We start from the raw sequence: 24436 nt of genomic DNA on the forward strand, positions 1-24436 counted from the left end.
TGGCTTCTCTGATTATTCTGTTGTTAAAGTGTTCAGTTTTGGCAATAGTTCTGGTCTTTTTAAAGTCAATATCATGTCCTGTGACTTTAAAGTGTTGGACCAGGGAAGAAGTTGGTTCCTCTTTTTTGAATGAGTTCTTGTGTTCTTCAATGCGTGCACTTATTCTTCTGTTGGTTTGTCCACCGCACATCCACCCAGAAAGCAGACCCAAACCCACACTGATCATGAAGCACGACCAAGGACCAGAAGCCAGACCGCAGCTGCAACATTAGCCATTTCAAACCCCTCCAATCCATTCATGCAGCAGACTGACACCCACTATGAAGATGTAGCACGACCACAAAGCCAAACAACAGCTATGCAGCTCACCAGCTCAAATCCCCCTGCAGCACAGACTAGACTGAGCACAACCAAGCCCCCACCAACACATGACACACACCCAGCCAATCAGAGCACAAAAAAACCCCCATCCAATCAGAGCACAGCCAAGCTCCCACCCAATCAGTTCAAACCCCCACTAGCAGTTAAAAGGAAGAAACAGCTGCGATCACACATTGCTCCCAGAAGCACGAAGCTGAAGCCTGAAGATGACGAATGAGACTTTGTCGAAACGTCGCCAAGACACTTCCAATTTTACACGGGAGAAAACCCGAACAACCAAAGACCTATATATATATAATGCTTATATATACTGTTGTGACAAATAAATAAATAAAATAAAAAATAAAATAAAGTGTTTTCATTACCCAAACTAGGTAATGTTATCAGCCTAGCACTGACGATGTTACCTAATTTGGATAATATAATACCTGCAAGAAAACAATCAAGCTCAGAGAACAGCAAGGACTCTTCATTTCAATCTGAGCTACAAATATTCTCCTTTATTGAGACCAGACTCTTCAACTCTTAGGCCTTACTTTTGGAAAGAAGATGCTTGCCCTCTTATTCAGGAAAAGATACCATTGTTTCTTCAGAATAATAAGGGGAATGATATTTCTCTTAACAAATCCTTTTCACAGTCTTTGGTATGGGTGTCCCAGTTATTATGGAGGCTCTTGAATTCTCCTTACAGTACTTACTTTTCTTTCAAAGCAACAAAATTACAGGTGCTTTAATGAAAACAGAAATTAAAGGAATGCAATATAAACATTTATACGCTATGCATTCCTGCATAAATGCCTAGGATATCTGGCATACTTCCAAATTAGGTAAACACATCAATTTTATTTTATTTTATAACATTTTATTGTATACCATCCAAGAGTCCCTCTTTGAGGGAGATGGGCAGTTCAGAAATGTGATATATATATATATATATATATATATATATATATATATATATATATATATATATATATATATATATATATATATATATATATATATATATATATATATATATACTATATGTATATATGTATGCATGCATGCATGTATGTATACATATGTGTTTGTGTACGCAGTTATACAGACACACATATACATACACACACACACACATATTTCACATTTCTGAACTGCCCATCTCCCTCAAAGAGGGACCCTTAGATGATGTTTAATAAAATATTGTAGAAAATGGTTTTCATTTTTTTTAAGTTTCACCACCTATGTCAGCATCATGTTTGGTGGGATCAATGTTGAGATGCTTCTGAATTGCCCAGAATTGGGACCACATTTGTCCAATAGATTTTATGTATTCTATTACTCAAAGGATAATTCGTTATACAAGCTTTGCCTAACAGGTATGAAAGTATCCTCATTTGTAGGAGATTTACAAAAATGGATTGTAAGGGACAGAGCCCCAGCTAGTTAATAATATTAACTTGAGAATTAAAATCAAATCCTGAAATTCTTTTTAATAAAATTAGAAGGAGTACTGGAATTAACTACAGGGATTTAAGATGAAGATTCTGTTAACTAGAGAAAACCAAATATAAAGTTTCTAATTTTTTAGCTTAATTGGTATCAAAACTAGACATAGCATATAGGTAGCAAATAAAAAGAAAAGTTCAGTATAGAAAATCTATAGCTATTACCATTTTCTAGGCACTTATTTGTTCTGACATATACAGTAATTACAAAAAGAGAGAACCTCTGATGGTGTGAACAGAGTATCACATACCCAAGACTTTCTAGGTGGGGGATGGGAGGGCTGATATGTAAAGTATGTTATATTCAGTGCAGAAAACCTATACGACATTGGACAACCTACACTGGGCTCCAAATGCAAAGAGGAATTTTTTCCGGCCATATTGAAAATGGTTAATTGGATTATTATTTTTCTTTCAAGGCAGTTCAGGTGATTCTGTCATTTATTCAGTTCATCATGAAAGAATCGGTGCACAGTCTTGAAGGCATAGATGAAGTGAAGAGATTGTCTCCATGCTGATGGCATGACAGCATGGAGTGGAAAAACCAAGCTGTATAGACTATTTATAGGCTGAGGGGTGGGTTGAAGTGGTTGGGGTACTCTGTATGCAGTGTCTCCTCCAGCACTACTAGGGGAAATGAAGGAAATGGGGTTATAATTGATTTGATTGATTTTAGGCCTTGAAAGAAAAATATGTAATCACGGAACAAGAGTAGATAACAGCTAAACAAGGCTGAAGAGTCATTGAACTATTTGGTGTTCTAGACACACACATACATTCCCACAAATTTACTGCACGTAAACAATGAACAAAAAAACTATGAAGGAAAAAAATTGCATTGGCATATGATGCACTTAGAAATAATGAGATCAGAGCAGTGGTGGGATTCAGCCAGCTCACACCTATTCGGGAGAACCGGTTGTTAACTTTCTAAGCAGTTTGAAATACCGGTTGTTTGGAAGAAATTTTATTTTGGTTTTTTCCAGGGCTAATCCTGTATGGAAGGCAGGAAGGAAACATTCTGGTGGTATTCTTAGCCCAATCTTTATTGCCCTGCTTACAGAAACTGCCTCTCTGGTTAACCCTAAGTACATTGTAATAGCTAAGGCGAAGTGCCCATTGATGTGAGTGACGTTGAGTTGGCCACACCCACACAGTCACATGACCACCGAGCCACACCTACCCAGCTGGTCATTAGGGCAGAGAACCAATTGTTCAATTATTTGAATTCCACTACTGGATCAGAGGGATTGGAATATACACTGTATCTTGTTTCTTGGACCCATGCATGTGAAGAGGAGACATGTGTAGGAATATGTGCAAGATTTTATCCAGTGTTTTTATCAATACTACTAAGGTTAGCCATTCTGTCTATTTGAGTAAAACAGTGGAATAAAGTTAGTCAAATAATATCATACTTTGAATCACTTAGATGTCGAACTGGCTGTTGATCAAGTAAACCAGACACAGAATTGTTTCCTGCAATGCAAGAAGAGATAAAATAATAATAAATAACAAAGGAAATGTTCTTCTTTTCTTTTACATCCATTCCAATATAATATAAGTGGTTTAAGGGCACTGTGTAGTATTCAAGAATTGATTCTTGCAAATATAGCTCATGTGTGTTTGTCCTCCAGATATCCTGGAGCAGTTGTAGCTAGTAGCAATGATATGAAGACTGACAATTCTAGAATTGTAGGCAGCCAGGAAGCTAACCATGATAGAGATATGCAGGAATCATTATCCAGGCAAAATAGGGCTGAAACATATTTTAAGTTCAGAAGTTACTGGTTGCATAGGCAGAAGTCTCCTTAATTTACAACTATAAGGAGAAGAAGATAGAGTACAATTGGATTTGCAAGATTCTGTTGTTATAGAGAATTTCAATAAAAGTCATATGAGTCTTTTAGGAGTTGATTTCCTGGTCTGGTTTATCTAGTGAGGATGACAGGAAGTCATAAATTCATTGGATTTGAAGAGAAACAGAAAAGACTTATTTATCTACCATATTGAAAACCATGTTAAGGTCGTGTGTTGTTCTGATTACAGTTATTTGCTTGGAAATCTGGCAAATGGGCCAGGGGAAAGTATGTCAACAAAAAATTTATGTATGTAAACTACAAACAAGTATGATTATGGAATTAGGACAAGCATTCTAGGCAAACATGATAGGAATTTGTGATTCTTCTAGTAAGATGTGCCCAGTCTTATCATTTTATGGTAAAATGCCTAGCTGATCAATGATAAGGCAATGGCTGAAGGAAATCTTGACCTGTAGGATGCACAAGAACCTAATTAGTATAGCATTTTAAAATAAAAAAAAACAATTTCTACTGACTGTCAAACTGTTTTTGTTAAATAAAAACATTTTCATACTCCAAAAACTAAAAAAACCCTTTTCTATTGAAAAAAGAAAGTTACAAAGTATCCTGAAAATTACATGTTGATTGTCAATACTGTTTAAGAACTGCAAAGCAAAATATCTAAAAATGCATTTCTTTTATATATTTCAGGTTTTAATTTAAATCAAAGTCCTAGAAATATTTCTCGAATGTTTGAACATAAAAGAGGAAAAAAGGGCCATCTTCCCATACTAGATATAGTTGTTGTTATTTGTTCACAACTGTGTGAAATCACAACTGTCAATTCTTTAGCTGGTGTTGGTCTTCATATGCATCAATTATTACCATTGTTGTTGTTGTTGTTGTTGTTGTTGAAAAAGGAAGAAGAAAAGAATAAAAAGAAAGGATAATACAGTAGTAGAGTTGATTTAATGGGTGAGTCAAGTGTGTGTAAAATAATTACTTACCATTCTTTCCTGAACCTTGTTTGTTATCTATAGATCCATTGTTCATCAGTTCATAAGGAGGTGCAGAAGCTCCTTCAAAAAGAGATGATTGACTAGATGTCTCTACAACTGAGAAATATATTATAGAAAGAAACACAAATAAAAACCTTCCCACTTATTCTTGATGAGCAAGCATGAAATGAGACAACTGATTATATATCCTAGACACAAGCAATTTAGAGCTCTGAAAGTTATTACTAATACATGGAATGTTCTAGGAAATAAAGTGACAGTCAATGAAATATTTCAGATAGATGTAGCATGATCCCATAACCAAGCATATATTAAAATTCTGCTACACCATTCTGAACAGTTGAAATTCCCAAAAGTACTTTTAAGGTAGCCCCAAACAGAGAGTATTGTGATTATTCAGCAGGTATATAAGAGGTATTGCCATAGTCAAGGCTATGTCTTTGTGTTGCCCATAGTCAAGGCTATTTCTTTCAAGAATGGACACAGCAAATATACCATTGTAACCTGGACTTAGCTACCCCTATGTAGGGCTGCAACCTGGTCCTTACCTAAAACATGTTCAGTCCCAAATTCAGAATCCTTTCTCTTTCCAACAGGAATCTCCTCCATCTTAACTGAATTAAAGCATAACCTAGTATTCCGAGTTTTACCAGCACCAATTCAAGACATCAAAAATTTCTGAATAACAGATGAAAAAAATAAGTCGATATATACCATCTATGTCTTATTTCATACAAATCTTTCCAAGTTTCCAGAAGTGCAAAAGAAAAATAGCCATGCCATTGTGCAAACCATGATACTCACGTAACTAATCTTCCAATTAGGCTATGGAAAACAACTCATGTCATTTCACCATTTTAGGCCATCTCAGAAACGAGATATCCCATCACATCAAATACGCGACATCCTGTTTTGGATTTTATGGTGGCGTTGTTACAAGGAGAATCACGGTGTAAATAATACTAGTAGTTCTTCTACTTTCTTTGTTTTAATCTCCAGAGGAACTTTCAATCTTTATCTGCTGTCTGACTTTCCTCTTCGTATGACGAACCTAGCAGCATTCTGACCACCAAAAGCCACTCCTGAATTTAGCTCTAAGCAATTCATAAGCAAAAGAAGTTTGAATTGAAGTTCTCTTCTCACATACTTAGCATGCCTGCTGTATTCTAAGCATTCTAAGTACCCTCTATGGTGTATGGAATATTCCAGGTATACTCTGCATGTAAAGGAGTCTGAAGCTCAAATAACATGAGTAAATTTGCTGTTGCTACAATCAAAGTGTTTTGAAAGGCCAAGGGAAGAGCAAATATGTAAACCTAATGCCACCACCTTTTCTTGACATAGGAAGTTGCAACATTTGGACTGTACTAGAGAAACTTTCTGAAGGGCAGTCAATTATATATGTGAAGTTGCACATTGTCGTTGTAGTAAAGGATACATCTGAGCAAGAGGAAGAAACCTGCAACTGTTTGTAGTGTATTATGCAACAAAGCAAGAATGTTGTTCTGGGAAACTTGATATAATACTGAGGCTCTTGTACAGAGATATCTTTAAAAGATTTAATCATATTGTCAGAAGGATCAAACCATTTTTTTTCTCTATTCATTTCCAAGCCAAGAATTTAATAAAAATCACCACACAATCAGTGGAGAGTCCAAAGAAATATGTTTATTCAATTAAAAGTTGCAACTGCTCTATCATCATAAATTCTTCCTCCTGGGCAATCCTTCCTTCTTTTCATAGTCTGCTAAAATAGAAGTTTCCTTATCTTAGAGTTACAGGAAACTTCCTTATTTATACTGAAACAGATGCCTCTTCATGTAGAGCTAAAACAATGGACATTTTGTATTTCCTATACACATGTTTTTCCATATATAAGATATACATAAGTCTTCCTTTATATGCATTTTGCTATGTGGTATATTCATTTGTTTATATTGGCAGGAACTAACATTACTGTCTTCTCTTTATAATCTTTTCTTATTGTAAAAAAAGTAAGAAAAATATTCCAGCTTCCCCATAGACAGTTTTTAGATTCTGTGGGAGTTTCACACATGCAATTTAATCTAGTTCAGTTGAAGCAGACAACAGATACAACAAGATTTTTCTGTTATAAGAATATACTATACTCAGTTTACAATAGGAGAGATGTTTGAAATCTCTCACTTTTAGTTTTGAACTAACTGTTGTGTATCAATATTTCGGAAATTTATTTCACTTTTTAATAGTTATATAAGGAAAAAGATGCCTAGCAATTAAATTAGATTGATCATTCATGTTGGCGGAGAAAATAAAAGGAATCTTCTAAATTGCTACACAAATCTAAGCAACTTCAAACATGCCAAACAAAAAAGTAAGGTTATCTCTTGCTTGAAAAGAAGATAAATCTGAATTCTGGAGCCTGCTATATTAGGAGAATTACAGCAGGATCATATTTCAAGCACTCACAATTGTGGATGGAAAATTATCTCCCCAAATAGCATCTTTGGAGACAAATCAAAGATATAGAGGGACATAAAATATCTCTCTCCGCTGATCTCCAATAATAAAATTAATGTCATTATATTATCCTTAGGGTTAGAGCAAACAGTTGGAAATAAATTATTACTGTGGTGGCTTATCAATTAGGACTAGATGAGTAGCAAAATTATTCACACACATTAGTTTCACTGATACTTTTCCTTAAGCAATTAAGGAAGGATCAATCAAGTAGCAATCTTCTCAAAATGCAATTCCTATGATTTAGGACTGCTTAACTAATCAGTTGCCACAATGCACCTGTTAATGTAAGTATCTTCTTCAGATGGTATGGTTCAGGGATTATTTATTTATGATCAAAAAAGACCCAAATAGCTAACTAAAAATATAATCTAAAATTTAGCATTAAATAAAACAGTTTAGAAATAACGTATTTGATAAATGTTACATAAAACACTCAGAATCATAAATTATTGAAAAGACCTTGCTTTTCTAGCCATGGTTAAAAAATCTGGCTGTTGCATCTCTTCTGGATTTAATTTTAAAATACTGTAGGCCCAATAACATCCTGCCAAAGATTTATAAAATTCACAATACAATAAAATACGACCCATTGTTTCTAGATCAATACCATTACAGGGACAAAACCTTTCAGAAATGGGGTTTTTTTTAAAAAAAAAAATCTACCATAGAGCATATTTGATAGCAATACATTTAATCTGACTTTCAAAAAGGCTAGTATATATTTATTTAAATATAAATTAATAAGATATTAGAGAGCTGCAAAGAATATCTGTAATTAGTTCTAAAGATTACAGACGAACATGGAACTTTGCCATTAATTTCTGTACTGGATTATTCCATATTTGTTTAATACAATATCAAGACTTCTATTTCCCACATTCATTAATTTTACCATAGTCTTCATTGTACGGGATAGAGAACAATTATAAAATGAGTGCAAGGGAAGGTGACTTTGTTATTACTTTGGCTGATAAATCTCACAATAAATCTGCCATGAAAGTATGTGCTGGCCCTAGTCATGGGTTAACAAGCTCCTTGTTGTTATTCTTCATGGTTGTTGATCTTGAAAAGAGCCTCACAGTTTTCCCTCTTTTATTTCTGTTTCTAAAGGCCATCTTCAGAAAGTGATGCTGGGATATTCTCACTTGAATGTTATTTTGTATGGATTTGCAAAGTTTCCCTTTATTATCACCATTGTTCAATATCTCAGAGAAGATTACCTGAATTTATCCTCTTGTTAAACAATGGTACATTTGATATTATATTTGTTTGTGAAACATGGCTGAACTCATCCCTCCCTGACTCCATTATTTCAAACAAAGAGTATCAAGTTTTTCGATCAGATCGTGAAAACCGCAGAGGTGGTGGAGTAGCTATCTTTTACAAAAAATCACTGAACCTAAAAAATATTCAAGTTGCACATAAACTTTCTCTTCCTGAAACTATTGTATGCGACCTGTCCATTAACACCACACTTCGATTCTTACTATGCTACAGAGCCCCTGACTACGACATCGCTCATGCAAATATGTTAACTACACTGCTAACATGGGCTACCTCTTGCCCATATCCTCTCATCTTCCTGGGTAACCTAAATCTAACTTTTATTAACTGGATAACAAATGAATGTACAACCGAACCAATCCATACTACACTATACAACGCCGTTACAAACCTAGGTCTTGAACAACTAGTAACTAACAATACAAGACTCAACAACTGCCTTGACCTCATCTTTTGCAATAACACAAATTCAAATTATGGACTACAAATAAAAAAAACCTTTTCCAACAGTGACCACTGCATGATAGACTTTTGTCTCAATATACGCCCTCACATAAATTGTCATAATAATAGTACTCCTAACTACAATTTCAAAAAAGCTAACTATGACCTTATAAACAACGACCTCTCATCTCTTGACTGGTAAAATCTGTTTCCAACCTGTATCACTGCCGAAGACCACTATAGAGTTTTCTTACTTGAAATCAATAGAATCATCAAACTATACGTACCACCAAAATAAACAAAACAAACAAACAAACAAAACAAATTACCCATATCAATAAAAAAGCTTCAATCCAAAAAAAAATCCCTCTGGAGAAGAAACAAAAAGGGCTATGTAGCAAACTTCAAAAACCGCTACAGAAATATTTGCAACCAAATAAAAACTGAATGCACCATTTACCACACCAAGCAAGAAGAAGACCTTCTGTGCACAAATTCCAATCGTGCTTTTTATAATTTTGTGAACAATAAACTTAAAGAATCAAGATCCATCCCACCACTAAAAGATTCTAACGGCAAAGAATGTAACGATGAAACAGTTAAAGCAAACCTCTTTAACACATTCTTTGGCTCAGTCTTTGCTAACAGTGATGAAGAGCATCAGGAGGCTCCAGCTAGTCCAGAATGCAGCTGCACGGGTGATAGAGGGAGCACCTCATTGCTCCCATATAACACCTATCCTGCTCGGCCTGCACTGGCTGCCGGTAGCCTTCCGGGTGCAATTCAAGGTGTTGGTTACCACCTTTAAAATGCTTCATGGCTTAGGACTGGGCTATTTACAAGACCGCCTTCTGCCACTGATAGCCTCCCAACGACCTGTGCGCTCCCACAGGGTGGGCCTGCTCAGGGTGCCGTCGACCAAACAATGTCGGTTGGCGGCCCCCAGGGGGAGAGCCTTCTCTGTGGCGGCACCGGCCCTTTGGAATGAGCTGCCTCCGGGGTTACGTCAACTCCCCGACCTCCGGACCTTCAAATGTGAACTTAAGACTTTATTATTTCATTGTGCGGGACTGGCCTAAGTGTAATTTTAATTGTAATTTTAAATGGGTTTTAAGTCAGTCTACGACTGTTTTAGTTGATTCGGGCTATTAAATATTTGTTTTTAATTCTGTTTTAAATTTGTTATTTGTATTTTGTGTTTTAAATATGGCTGTAAACTGCCCTGAGTCCTTCGGGAGAAGGGCAGTATAGAAATTAAATTATAAATAAATAAATAAAATGGCTCATATCCGACATTCCCCAATCGTAACAACAATGAGTACAATGACTTAACACATATAGACTTCACAGAAGATAATGTTGAAAAAGCTCTTCGCAAACTGAAACCATCTTTATCTATTGGGCCTGATGGACTATGTGCATACTTCTTAAAAAAACTTTCCACTAATATAGCAGAACACCTAAGCATAATCTTTGATAAAGCTTTCACAACTAGTTCCCTTCCCAAACTTTGGTCTCTAGCCACAGTCATCCCTATCTTCAAAAAAGGAGAATCCAGCCTAGTTGAAAATTACAAACCAATCTCTCTATGCTGTGTCACCTGCAAAGTAATGGAATCTATCATCAACCAATCCATTACCCTCCACCTAGAAACAAACAAACTACTCTCTAATAAACAATTTGGTTTCAGAAAAAAATTATCTGTCACTTACAACTTCTCCACTGCAAAACATATGGACTACTAATCTTGATCAAGGCAAAGCAATAGATGCAATCTACATAGACTTCTGCAAAGCTTTTGACTCAGTAGTACACGATAAACTTCTCCTAAAACTAATATCCTATGGCATTTCAGGACCTCTTCACAATTGGATAACTGCTTTCCTGTCAAACAGACAACAAGTGGTCAAAATTGCCAATGCTCTATCAAATCCTGTTCCTGTCAAAAGTGGCATTCCTCAAGGCAGCATTCTTGGACCAACACTCTTCATACTATACATAAATGATCTCTGTGACCTTATCTCAAGTTATTGTGTTCTCTTTGCTGACGGTGTCTAACTATTTAACACCAACAACAATACTACTACCCTTCAAAAAGACCTTGACTTTGTATCCGATTGGTCTAAAACTTCAAATCTCAACCAGCAAATGCTCACTCTTACATATTGGAAAAAAGAACCCAAACACTAAGTACAAGCTTGATGGACATTACCTTACAGATGACCCCCACCCTGTTAAAGACCTTGGAGTTTTCATATCAAATGATCTAAGTGCCAAAGCCCACTGCAACTACAGAGCAAAAAAGGCTCTAAGAGTTGTAAACCTAATTTTGCGTAGTTTCTTTTCCAAAAACTCTACACTACCAAACAGAGCATACAAAACATTTGCTAGACCTATTCTTGAATACAGATCACCTGTCTGGAACCCATACCACATCTCTGACATTAATACAATTGAACACATCCAGAAATATTTTACAAGAAGAGTTCTCCGCTCCTCTGAAAACAACAAAATACTTTATACCACCAGACTTGAAATCCTGGGATTAGAAAATTTAGAACTCCGCCGACTCCGACAAGACCTGTGTTTAACACAAAGAATCATCTATTGCAATGTCCTTCCTGTTAAAGACTACTTCAGCTTTAATTGCAATAATGCAAAAGCAAACAACAGATTTAAACTTGTTAACCGCTTCAATCTTGATTGCAGAAAATATGACTTTTGTAACAAAGTTGTTAACGCTTGGAACACACTACCTGACTCTGTGGTCTCTTCTCAAAATCCCAAAAACTTCAACCAAAAACTGATGATTAGAGAGATGCAGGCTAAAACATAAGAAGAACTGTTACAGGAATTGGGTATGTCTAGTCTAATGAAAAGAAGGACTAGGGGAGACATAATAGCAGTGTTCCAATATCTCAGGAGTTTCTACAGAGAAGAGGGAGTCAAGTTATTCTCCAAAGCACCTGAGGGCAGGACAAGAAACAATGAATGGAAACTAATCAAGGAGACAAGCAACCTAGAACTAAGGAGAAATTTCCTAATAGTAAAAGCAATTGACCAATAGAATAGCTTGCCTTTGGAAATTGTGGGTGCTCACTGAAGGCTTTCAAAAAGAGACTGCACAGCCATTTGTCTGAAATGGTATAAGGTCTCTTGCTCGAGCACGGGGTTGGACTAGAAGACCTCCAAGGTCCCTTCCAACTCTATTGTTCTAGAATAGAATAGAATATATTTTTTTATTGGCCAAGTGTGATTGGACACACAAGGAATTTGTCTTGGTGCATATGCTCTCAGTGTAGATAAAAGAAAAGATACCTTCATCAAGGTACAACACTTACAACACTTAATGATGGTCATAGGGTACAAATTTAACACTTAATGATACAACACTTAATGATAGTCATAGGCTACAAATAAGCAGTCAGGAAACAATATCAATATAAATCATAAGGATTACCAGCAACAAAGTTACAGTCATGCAGTCATAAGTGGGAGGAGATGGGTGATGGGAACGATGAGAAGATTAATAGTGCAGATTTAGTAAATAGTTCGACAGTGTTAAGGGAATTATTTGTTTAGCAGAGTGATGGCGTTTAGGAAAAAACTGTTCTTGTGTCTAGTTGTTCTGATGTGCAGTGCTCTATAGCGTTGTTTTGAGGGTAGGAGTTGAAACAGTTTATATCCAGGATGTGAGGAATCTGCAAATATTTTCACGGCCCTCTTCTTGATTCGTGCAGTATTTAGGTCCTCAATGGAAGGCAGGTTGGTAGCAATTATTTTTTCTGCAGTTCTAATTATCCTCTGAAGTCTGTGTCTGTCTTGTTGGGTTCTATGTTCTGTGTTCACTGTGAAACTACTGAGTGTGATAGTTCAGAGTGCTAGAACAAACTCTTAGCACAGGGGTGTCAAACTCGATTTCATTGAGGGCCGCATCAGGGTTGTGTTTAACCTTGGAGGGCTAGGGGTGGGCGTGACTGGGGTAGGCATGGCTATAGTGGGCATGGCCACCCCACCTCACAATGTAACTTGTGTCAGGGGGCACCTGAACTAGCCAGGTGCTAAGGCAGGACTTCCCTGAGACCCTCCCTCACTCTCATTATTATCTCCCTCCCTCCCTCCCTCCCTCCCTCCCTCCCTTCCTTCCTTCCTTCCTTCTTTCCTTCCTTCCTTCCTTCTCTTCTTTTTTCTTCCCTGTTCATTCTGCTTTCTTCTTCCTTCCCCTATTTCTTTATTTTTCCTTCCTTGATCTATTCCCCTCTTTCCTTTTTTTCCCTTTGTCTCTTTCCCTTTCTCCTTTTCTGTCTCTTCTTGCATGCTCAAATGCAAAAGGGAAAACATTTCTCCTTTTGTTTTGTTTTTAGTTTGTTTTGATAGCCCTCTGCCAGCAAAAACGGAGCTCGGGTCCTCCCAAACTCAGTTTTTGATGGCAAAAGCAGTATGGGCTGGTCCTTTGCTGTTTTCAGGTTGGCCCCATAGGGCAGATCTAAGCACCCCATGGGCCAGGTGTGGCCCACAGGTCTTGAGTTTGACACCCCTGTTTTAGCAGTTAGCTAAAGACATCAACACTATATTTGCTTTTCATTATATCCAGGTATAAAAAGCAGAGACATCACCCTGCCAACAAAAGTGCGTATAGTCAAAACTATGGTTTTCCCAGTTGCAATGTATGGCTGTGAAGTTTGGACCATAAGAAAGGCTGAGCGCCAAAGAATTGAGGCCTTTGAACTCTGGTGCTGGAGAAGACTCCTGCGAGTCCCTTGGACTGCAAGGCGAACAAACAAGTCAGTCCTAGAGGAGATCAACCCTGACTGCTCTTTAGAAGGTCAGATCCTGAAGATGAAACTGTCGTGTCCCACTCCCACTATAACGAACGAGTCAAGGAAGTCCGTAACAAACTTGGCAACAAAGCCTCTGCAGCTTGCCAAGTTCCTTCGAGGTTTATCAGGGCAGGCAGGAGTTCAAGTTGTGACTTCAGCAATAGAGTCCGATATCAGCAAACTAGATAAGACTTTGCTTGACTCAAGGTTAGAATGCCAAAAGCAGGTCCTTTATATAGGCTGTGGGTGTGGCTCCATGACTCAGCATTTATCCAGGCCTGCCCCACCCTTCATTCTGCTAGCATCACCTCTCAGATCTCCGAAAGCGAGGGTCCACCCACACTGAATTGTCTTCAGCTGGATCTGCTGTCAGCATCTGGGAAAGGGAGGGGTCAGAGGGAGTAGACCCGGGTAATTCCACCACCTGGTTGGCTTCCTGCTCTGAAGGCTGAGCCAATGGAACACACGCTGTATGAGTGAGGTTTATTGGGCTTCTCCTTTCACTCCTTGAATCCTCTCCGGGCATGGGCCAGGGCCGGGGGCTGGAGTCATGACAGGCCTTTCATCTTCATTATCAGACTCAGAGTCTGATAAAAGGCCCGGTTGGAGACGGGAGGGGCCCGGCTGAGAAGAGGAGGGAGGACGAGTCACAACAGAAACTGAAATACTTTGGCCACCTAATGAGAAGGAAGGACTCACTGGAGAAGAGCCTAATGCTGGGAAAGATTGAGGGCAAAAGAAGAAGGGGACGACAGAGAACGAGATGGCTGGATGGAGTCACTGAAGCAGTAGGCATGAGTTTAAATGGACTCCAGAGGATGATAGAGGACAGGAAGGCCTTGAGGAACATTGTCCATGGGGTCGCAATGGGTCGGATACGACTTCGCAACTAACAACAACAACAAATACCCAGGTAATACATTGTTGAATCAGGACCTGGCTATGGAAGTGGAGGACCAAATTGAAGCTCAGTCCAGTCAAGACTGAGACAGTCCAGCCAAGACAGAAGTGTTGTTATGAATAGTTTACTTCTCAACTGAGCAGTGTGTAACCTGATCTGGATGGGATTGTGGTCCCCTATAAAATCAAGACATTTCTAGATCCATTTTCAACACTGGAGACACAAGAGTCTTCTTTTATATGAACTACATTTTACTAGCTTAATTTGATACACCAGGTATAGCCCTACACTGATAGGGCCTGGCAGTATCCATGCCCTGTTAACTTCTTATATAAATGATTGAAATACATTACATGTGGGCCATCCTTGGAGATAATTAAGAATCTTCAATCAGTACAAACTGCAAGAGGACCGGCAGAAACTGGATGATATCATTATATTATACTAGCTTATCATTATCTTTTCTGATTCCGAATCCAGTTCAGGATGCTAGTTTTAACCACCGTATTTTTTTGAACTATAAGATGCTCTGGACTATAACATGCACCTAGCTTTTGGGGAGGAAAACAAGGGGAAAAAATCTACCTCTCCCTCCCAGCATCCATCCGGAATTCATCTGGTCTTTTGTTCGCCACGGCCTGTTTGCCACCATGGACCATTCGTTGTTGCCACCCGTTTGCCACCACTACCAATTCTCCGCCGCTACCCATTTGCTGCCTCTACCTGTTCTAGAACAGCTGATCAGCACTCCACCACCACCTCCGCATTCCCCCCGCCGCAATATTCAGAGTATAGGATGCGCAGACATTTCCACCCACTTTTTTTGGGGGGGGTGCATCTTATATTCCAAAAAATATAGTACATAATCCTTAACAATTAGAGACAAAATTGTATCTAAAAGAAGTTCTCTTCCTGTATGTTCTTATCATCTTTGGCATATCTCCAAGTTATCTGCAATAATGGATCTTTCTTACTGAAATCACTGTCTGCATACTTAACCATCACTGCCTTCTCACTTATCTGTTTCCTCCTCTATCTGAACTGGATAGAACCAATCAAGCAGCCAGCAATCTAAGTATTCTGGCCCTCTAGCTTTCTTGACTTAAAAACAGTCAAGGAGTTTAATATTTTAATCCCAAAAATAGAAACCAGAACAGGAAATGTTTAACTTAATACTGATGAAACTTAAATTAGAGTAACAGAACAACTTTAAAGAGATGTAAATATAAATGAATATAAATGTGTAGATAAGAACAATGAATATTATAATGTGTGTGTGTGTGTGTGTGTGTGTGTGTGTGTGTGTGTATATACATAGCTCCTAGAAGCACGAAGCTGTATACACCAGCCTGAAGATGACGAATGAGACTTCGTTGAAACGTCGCCAAGACACTTCCAATTTTACGCAGGAGAAAACCCGAATAACCAAAGACCTACATACAAACATCTGCGAAAACCTCAGAAAATATATATATATATATATACACACACACACACACACACAGTGTATATATATATGTTGGAGTAATGCAATTATCCTACTATTGAGTAGTAAATAGAAATGATAGAATAAAGAACTACAAAAGCAAAATATGTCTGTCGATAAGGAATGCTGTAAAATTACCATTAATATTATGTAATGTTCAATACGTTATGTCTTGACGTGTTTTGTTTTTATATATGTGTGATTGTTTTTGTGCTGTTTTTAAAGACAAAGTGTTTAATAAAAATTATTTTTTTTAAAAAAAGAAATGTAAAAATGAAATAGGTTATTAAATAAATACATAATTTGACAATAAAAATAATAATAATATTTTAATCCCAGTTTGAACCCCCAGTTTGAAGCTAGCTGCTATTGTGTTGCCATACCTTGTGCAGATTTTGGGGAGAGGAGACTGTCACTTCCATAGCTCACAAAATTTTTGTCTCTGGAAGAAAAAGAAGAAAAAATGCCATGGAATATTTTTCTTGAAAAACAAGAATTTTTTAAAAAAATCATGATCAAAAGTAGCAACTTGATCTCTAAAGCTAAGAGATGACTAGACTGATTATGCCTTTGGGAGGTCCTTTTACTTTGACAATAGATTCCTCAGGTACACAAATAAGGAAATATGGGTTTTTTCCAAAGTAAACGAGGCCAACAATTGTTTAATGTACAGTACTGCATACTATTGCTTATTCAAATCATTGGAATTTCTCAAAAAGTATCAATTCAGTCTTCATACACTGAAGGCAATTTTTTTTATATCAGCCTGTGCACTGCAAAAATATATGGTCCATATCCTGCAAGTATGCTTTTGGATGAATGCACTCATGGCCTCTAGTGCAGAGGTTTTTAAAAAAGCAGTTGTTGAGACTGTGTTTAGGTCAATGATACAATGATACATCACACTGATTCTCTGCAATCTGATTATCTAGATATGTTCCTGGCACACTAGTGGAAGAGTAGATTTAAGGAATTACTTAAAGTTATGCTTTAGTTAAAGCATAAAGATATGCTTAAAGTTAATAAAAAGTAAAATGATATAATCTATCTATCTAACTATCTATCTATCTATTATCTATCTATCTATCTATCTATCATTTATCTATCTATCTATCATTTATTCATTCATTCATTCATTCATTCATTCATTCATTCATTCATCTAGAGGCTGATTGGAAAGAAGGTCCATTTATTGATGAACAGAAGCCCATGTTTGTGGTTCTGGTACAGCTGACCATGTGGAGTTGAGAGTGAGGGGGTTTTATATCTTCCCTTGGGCTTTGCACTTGAACTTCCTGTCCCTATGCAAGAACATGTATTTTATTGGCTGTTGTCAGACTCCCATGGGGCCATGTAGGGGTCATAGCTGGCTCTATAGGCTGTCTGAACTAAGTTTGGTTGAAGTTTCTGAAGGTGATGCAATAATTAATACCTTTGCCCTGTTTTGCCTCTTGGGTGAGGGCTATTTGCTTATGAATAGAGCTACCTTGGCTTCTTTCAATAAGCTCTTTATCTCTTAGGTGCTGATATCTGCTGATTAAGAAAGGTGGGGGCTGCTTTCCAAGAGCCTGTTTCTCCATTTCTCATCCAGGGAAATATAATATTCTGCCTTTTTAATATTTCTCAAAATATTTCATTCTTCTAGGAGGGGGGTGACTGCTAACTTTCTAAATCATTGTCATTTCGGGCAGTTCAGCTCATTAGGCATAAAAAGCAATCAGGTTGGTGAGACTGTGCAGCTATTGCAGAATGGCAGCTACACAAGAAAACAAAAATTGATCTTCTTTTTCTGGGATATAGTCCAGTCTCCTTTTCAAAGTTTGAATATAATTACAGACATGAAATTCAAGCTTAAAAATGAGATTAGCAAAATTATTTACCTTCTGTAGGAATAATATTTTCTAAAGGAATTCTTTTATGAAGTTACTTTTGAGGCATGGTGAAAAAAATGACATTGAAACAGTAAACATAGCTACATTGTTCTATTAAGAACGCAAGCACACCCAGCTGGTGACTGGCATTAATTCCTGACATAAGGAGAGAAAAAATATAAAATTTTACTATGTAATTTCCACTTAAAACTTTCCAAATCTATTATTCCTAATCTATAGTATTTTAAGTCTCTGCTTCATCTTATTCTTCTGCTTACTACTGCTTACTGCTTACTTAAGCTACTACTTACTAAGAGACAAAGATAGAGACAGAGATAGAGACAGAGGTTGATAGAAACCATGCCTGACTTATTCAATCAAATAAAACTACTTTAAAAACAACTTACCCAATAAGCAGGTCTTTCTCCATTGCTGTTTGCTGGGGTGGGTTAGGTCAAAGGAGAGAAAAAAACACCCTTACTTTTAAAAAGCCTCTCTCCAAGACTAAGGAAGTAGATCTATCCAAAGGAAACCGGGAAGGACCCAGATTCAAGAGCTTTCTACTTTATTGCTACATACTGTTGAAAATGGTCTTCCCACCTGTCATTTTTCAACAGGACGTCGTGATTGTGTAACAGTAATTTTGTATTGCACAAGGTTTTTCTTAAGTGACAGCAACTCTATACATTCTGGAGCAAAGTTCACTCGTCCTCCATTTCATGATATGTTTTCTGTTTGTAATTGGGGTGTTTTCTTTTCTTTTTTTTTCACACAAAGAACAGTTTGCATCACAAAACAGTTTGCATCACAAAAGACAGGAAGTAAAGAAGATAAAAAGAAATGTTGGCGTGATTGCTGCATTGCTCACTTTTTTTTCCCCAACAGATGCAGATATCCATTCCCCTCCAACAATTTTGAAACACCGTGGTTTCACAAACACATTTTGATAGCCTTCTCCACGACAATACAGAAGTGATTAGCCATTGCCTTTTTCTGGAATGGCTTGTCTTTTCCACTTCCTGCTTTACACAGTCTTAACGTTTCCTGGTGGTTTTCCATCCAAAGATTAGATAGGTGTATCTCGGATTAACTTTTTGAGATCAGGGACATGAGCAACATCATTAGAATAGAGATGAATTAGGCAGGAGAAAATTTGGGAGAATAGGTAGGCTCTTTCAACTGGCAAAAGACTTTTATGAAATCAACTCCCTTTTTTGCATGCAAAATGTAATAATTTATTAAACTTAAATTTAGACTCTTAATGACTCCTGAAACCCTGGAGAGGTCTGCTCCAGGGTTGTTGTTATATCACCAAACCCCCACAGCTTCAACCTTAAACTGTCTACCGTGGACCTCACCCCATTCCTAAGAGGTCCGTAAAGGGGGCGTGTCAAGGTTCCAGAAAAATCTCTTCTGCATAAAAAAAAACTCAGAAGCCATTGTCTTTCAGAGTTCTTTATTAGCATGAGGAAATGGGCACACGATGAGTGAAATTCCAAAACTGAACTTCCAGATTCTTTTCCCAGTTATACAAACCCCAAGAGTCCCACCCCCCTAACCCCTTTGCTGGTCACATGGTCCCACGTTCTCCCGGTTCATTCAAATATCCTACCGCCACTCCTCCTGCAGATGTGAACACCATCAGACCTTGACCGCTTGAAGAATGTTACCATACCCCTCAACCCCCCTTCTTCCCCTCAAGGGAAAAATGTGGCAGCATCTGGAACCCTAAAGTCTAGTATGGTTTCCAGGCCTGACAGGTGTCCCCCCTTGGAAAAAAAGCTATATCCTAGGAAAGAAAACAAAGAATTAATAAAGAAGAGTGTCAGTGGCCCACACTTCCCTTCTACCCCCCTCTCTCCCCTCCAAGAGGTTTTTTAGGTTTGTCAGGGAAAGTGTCGTGAAATTGTTTAATCAAATTGTCCGCATTTACTTTCCAACTTTTGACCCAAGTAGATTCAGATAATGGATATCCCTTCCAGTGGACTAAATATTGTAATTGACCTCTGTATAGTCTAAAGTCAAGGATTTTCTTGATTTCATAGTGGGTTTCACCTTGGATTATCAAGGGTGGTGGGGGAGCGGCAGGTTGAGGTCTCAGACCAGATTGTCTAGCAGGTTTTAATAAGCAGGTATGGAATACCGGGTGTATTTCCCCCAACATTCGAGGGAGCTTGAGTTGGACGGTAACGGGATTAATAATTTTTACAATGGGGAAAGGACCCAAAAATTTTGGACCGAATTTTCTGCTGGGTATTCTCAACCTCAGATACTTAGTAGATAAAAAGACTTTATCTCCAATGCGAAAAGGGGGTTGAAGGGAACGATGTTTGTCAGCTTGGGCTTTGTAATTCCGAGCTGTCACAGCTAAGGCCTTTTTTGTATTTTCCCAACCTTTTTTCAACGAATTCATCCAGTCCGTTAGGGAAATGGAAGTGGGGGGATTGCACGGGGAGTTCAGGCATTGGAACGAAGTCCATGCCGGTGGTTACTTGAAAAGGGGTTAACCCCGTGCTGCTGTGTACAGCATTATTATATGCGACCTCTGCAAATGGTAACAAATCTGACCAGTTTTCTTGTTGGTAATTTACATAACACCGTATGTATTGTTCCACCATCGAGTTCAATTTTTCAGCCGCCCCATTGGTCTCCGGATGGAACCCAGAACTAAGTCCTTGAGACGACCCAATGGACCATAGGAACTCCCTCCAGAACTTGGCTGTGAATTGAACACCCCTGTTGGATATTATCCTTTTAGGAACTCCATGCAGTCTGTAGATGTGTTTCACGAAGAGCTTTGCTAATTTTCTCGCCGATGGCAATCCGCTGCACGCAGTGAAGTGGGCCTGTTTAGAGAACAAATCCACTACGGTCCATATCACCGTATTTCCCCCAGGTGGGAGCTGGGAGGGTGGGAGTTCAACAATAAAATCCATGGCAATCTCTTCCCAGGGTCTGGTGGGTTCGGCTACGGGTTGTAGGAGTCCAGGGGGTTTCCCTGGTCTGGACTTCATGGTGGCGCAGGTAGCACAGCTCCGGACATAGTCTTCGACATCTGATTTCATTTTTGGCCACCAGAATTGTTTTCTAGCCAAGTGGAGAGTCTTTAAAAATCCAAAGTGACCTCCTAGGCGAGAGTCGTGGCTTCTCTGTAGTATAGGCAGCTGCATAGCGATGGATACATAAATCTTGGTTCCCTTCCAGGGTATTCCATCCCTTAAGGTGAGGTCTGGCAAGTTTTCTTTAAACCAAGCATCATCAGTGAGTGCTGATTTTAATTCCGCTCGTAGTTTATTTGGTGGGATGTTAGTACCACGGCGTGATCGCGGTCGAGTAAGTGCTTGGCTGGCCGGTTCGCTATCAGGAATCATTGCATGTATTACCTCTTCGCGTTGGCTGTCAAATTGCGGTTTCCTAGATAGGGCGTCAGCCAGTAGATTTTGGTCGCCGGGGATGTATTTGAGGGTGAAATGGAACCGTTTGAAAAACTGAGCCCATCGAACTTGTTTGGGAGAAAGCTTTTGAGGGGGTTTGCGTGGTCGGGTAGCAGTTGGTGGGCGATACTGTGGGAGGGGTGTTGGGGCTAGGCAAACTGACGCCCGATGTCCTAGTTTTCCACAATGGTAGCATTTGATTATTGTTGAAGGCTGAAAGGTGGAGGGTGTGGTTGGTCTTAAGAGGGAGGGTCTTGTAGGTGGTCGTTGTGGAGTTGTAGTTGGTGATTGGCTTTGGAGGGGGTTGAATTCTCTGTCCAGAGCTATGGACACGTTGTACCAGTCATTTAGTTGTTCTGGGATTCCTCTGGTGGAGCAGGCTTTTTTGATCGATTGCCTCTTTGAAGTAGTGGAGGAGGATGCGATCTGGCCAATGTCTAAGATTACCAGCAACCCTTCGGAAATTCCATACAAATTGTTTTAGAGGCCTGTTACCTTGCTTCATCGTTTTTAAGGTGGTTTCACATTCTGCAATTAGGTCATCATCTTGAAACCGGTTGCGAAGCAGTGCCATAAATCCGTGAACATCGTTTAGTTCTGGTGCATGTTCATTGTGTAGTTGAGCTATCCACTCTGAGGCTAGCCCCACGTTCATACCATCCGAGATGGCATTGATTAGGCTTCTTTCTGATGGGTATTGATGTCTATATTGTTCAACGTAAGCCTCAATTCTGCTGAGAAAGTAAGCCAGGTGGTGTGGATTCCCATCAAAGGTTGGCTTGAAAGGGGGAGGGGTTGGGTGAGGGGGTGCAGGTGGGTTTAGCTGGCCTGCTTGCGGTTGAAGAGGGATTTGTGGGAGGGCCGTTGCTATTGTGGCTGGTTGCTGAGTTGTAAAGGGGGGGGAATTCCCCCTGGCTGCTGAGAAGGAAGTCCTTGAAATGCTTCAGCAGACAAGGCAAAAATCGGCCTGGGGCCCCCAGGAGAGAAAGGTGCTGAACTGGCTGGTTGCCATTGGTATTGGATCCATCCTTGCCCAGGATAAAATGCCCAACCGGGAGGAATAGAAGCAGCAGGAGGCAGCGTAGGCCTCTGTTGGCGGGAAAAGTCAATTGGAGGGGGGAGTTGCGATTCCCCCCAAGTCCCTGGTGCTGCCTGAACTCCCTGCTGTCTGAAGGAGGGGAGGGAGGTCCTCCTGCGTTCATCGGAATGGCTTCGAGCTTCAGTAATTTCTCCCTCTCTGGTGGGAGGGAAGGTGAATTTAGGCTGACCTAAAGGGTCTCAAGGTGGGTGAGCTGAGCTTATACGAGGCCTCACTTCCAAACGCTCAAAAGTTTCCGGGAGGTCTAATAGGGACTGGGATTTCAGGGGGTTTCTCAGGTCCCAATCCAGTGACTCTCCCGATTCTCTGGGTTTTACTGTCCTCCATCGAGGTTGAGAAGAGGGAGGGGGCTCTCCATTCCGCCCCGGGGAAATGTTTTCTCCCGAACGACAGCTTACCCATGAATCCCACGGTCTTTGGGCCGTGCACCAAGCTGACAAGCAGGCTCTACCACTTCGGGTTTTTGAGTCATATCTTCCGATGGGAAGTAGGTGATTTCGACTAAGTCCTCAGATTCCAACTTCTGTGCTACTTCCACACTTTCAGCTTGCTGCCCTTCCATCTTCACTGGGTCTTTGCACCAGTGTGGAGGTTGCGGAGGCTGGGGCCCAGCACCCCCCTAACGGGCCCCCTCCGAGCGGAGGAGAGGGTACCATTAAGCAAAAGAAAGTTATCAGTTTTGGAATAATGTCAAGGTTCCAGAAAAACCTCTTCTGCATAAAAAAAACTCAGAAACCATTGTCTTTCAGAGTTCTTTATTAGCATGAGGAAACGGGCACACGATGAGTGAAATTCCAAAACTGAACTTCCGGATTCTTTTCCCAGTTATACAAACCCCAAGAGTCCCACCCCCCCTAACTCCTTTGCTGGTCACATGGTCCCACGTTCTCCCAGTTCATTCGAATATCCTCCCGCCACTCCTCCTGCAGATGTGAACACCATCCGACCTTGACCGCTTGAAGAATGTTACCATACCCCTCAACCCCCCTTCTTCCCCTCAGGGGAAAAATGTGGCAGCGTCTGGAATCCTAAAGTCTAGTATGGTTTCCAGGCCTGACAGGGCGTACATAAGCACAGCAGCATGCCTACCTTCCCTGTCCTACTGTCCCCATTTATTTGTACTTATTTCCTATGTTCATATCCATGTTTATATTTATACCTGTTATCTTGTACATGTTTGACAAAATAAATAAATAAATAAAATTTGTCTTCACCTCACATTCACATATCAGTATAATAGATTAAATTCTTTACAGTAACAAAAACAGAAACATATAGAGTTGTAAAATACTGCCAAGGATTAAGAACATTTTGCTTTACCAAAGAGCCTTTCACTCTTGTCTAAACTGCTCAAATCTTGCAATATTTTTCTTTTGTCACCCAATCCTTGTGTTTCAAATTTTCTCATGCTGTATGTGACCCAATGTTTGTGGTCTTGTATGACATCCAATATGTGTGTTTTGTTTGATGATGGGGGGAAATGTCACTTTCATCAACTCATTGAAATCAATGAGATGTTATTAGAAAACAGCTGACTTAAACCTCATTGACAAACCTCAGAGTCTGAGTTTTAATATAACACCTAAGGGGATTTTCCTTCATCTTGCAGGTTCACCATCACACCTGAATTTATTTTTCAGAAGCCACCAGGGACTTCAACGCACTGGAAAACTGAAAAACATCCTGAAACCAAGGTTGATTTAAGGATTTTTTTACCTTTTTTGTGTGTGTGAAAAAATATGAAGTTATCAATCTGTATTTTTTTAAGTAAATGAGAAGCTTACATGCTGCAAATGAAAGCAACATATTCAACCACCATCTGCACTTCTAACACTGCCTCTGAGCTCCTGTTAGACTACAGAAGTATTCCTAGAAAATAAAATACGAATGGATACAGGCTGCT

At 39.2% G+C, this 24436-nt stretch overlaps 1 protein-coding gene across 3 annotated transcripts in view; it reads right to left on the minus strand.

Moving 5' to 3' along the window:
* The window catches only part of LOC131193209 (protein SSUH2 homolog), a 43676-nt gene extending 25030 nt beyond the window's left edge, over nucleotides 1–18646 (minus strand). Inside the window, exons 1-5 of one of the 3 annotated variants that reach the window (XM_058173168.1) lie at nucleotides 18408–18646; nucleotides 16513–16571; nucleotides 5241–5370; nucleotides 4681–4788; nucleotides 3290–3350 (exon numbers count right to left, since the gene is read on the minus strand). In XM_058173168.1, coding sequence (XP_058029151.1) covers nucleotides 3290–3350; nucleotides 4681–4788; nucleotides 5241–5301 — 230 coding nt within the window. In that variant the 5' untranslated portion in view covers nucleotides 5302–5370; nucleotides 16513–16571; nucleotides 18408–18646. Of the gene's footprint in view, nucleotides 1–3289; nucleotides 3351–4680; nucleotides 4789–5240; nucleotides 5371–5496; nucleotides 5787–16512; nucleotides 16572–18407 lie in introns of those variants that run through there. The other 2 variants (XM_058173167.1, XM_058173169.1) reach the window with 2 other exon arrangements.
* Between the last annotated feature and the right edge of the window lie 5790 nt (nucleotides 18647–24436).

Source organism: Ahaetulla prasina, chromosome 2, assembly GCF_028640845.1.
Source record: "Ahaetulla prasina isolate Xishuangbanna chromosome 2, ASM2864084v1, whole genome shotgun sequence".
Lineage (NCBI taxonomy): Eukaryota > Metazoa > Chordata > Lepidosauria > Squamata > Colubridae > Ahaetulla > Ahaetulla prasina.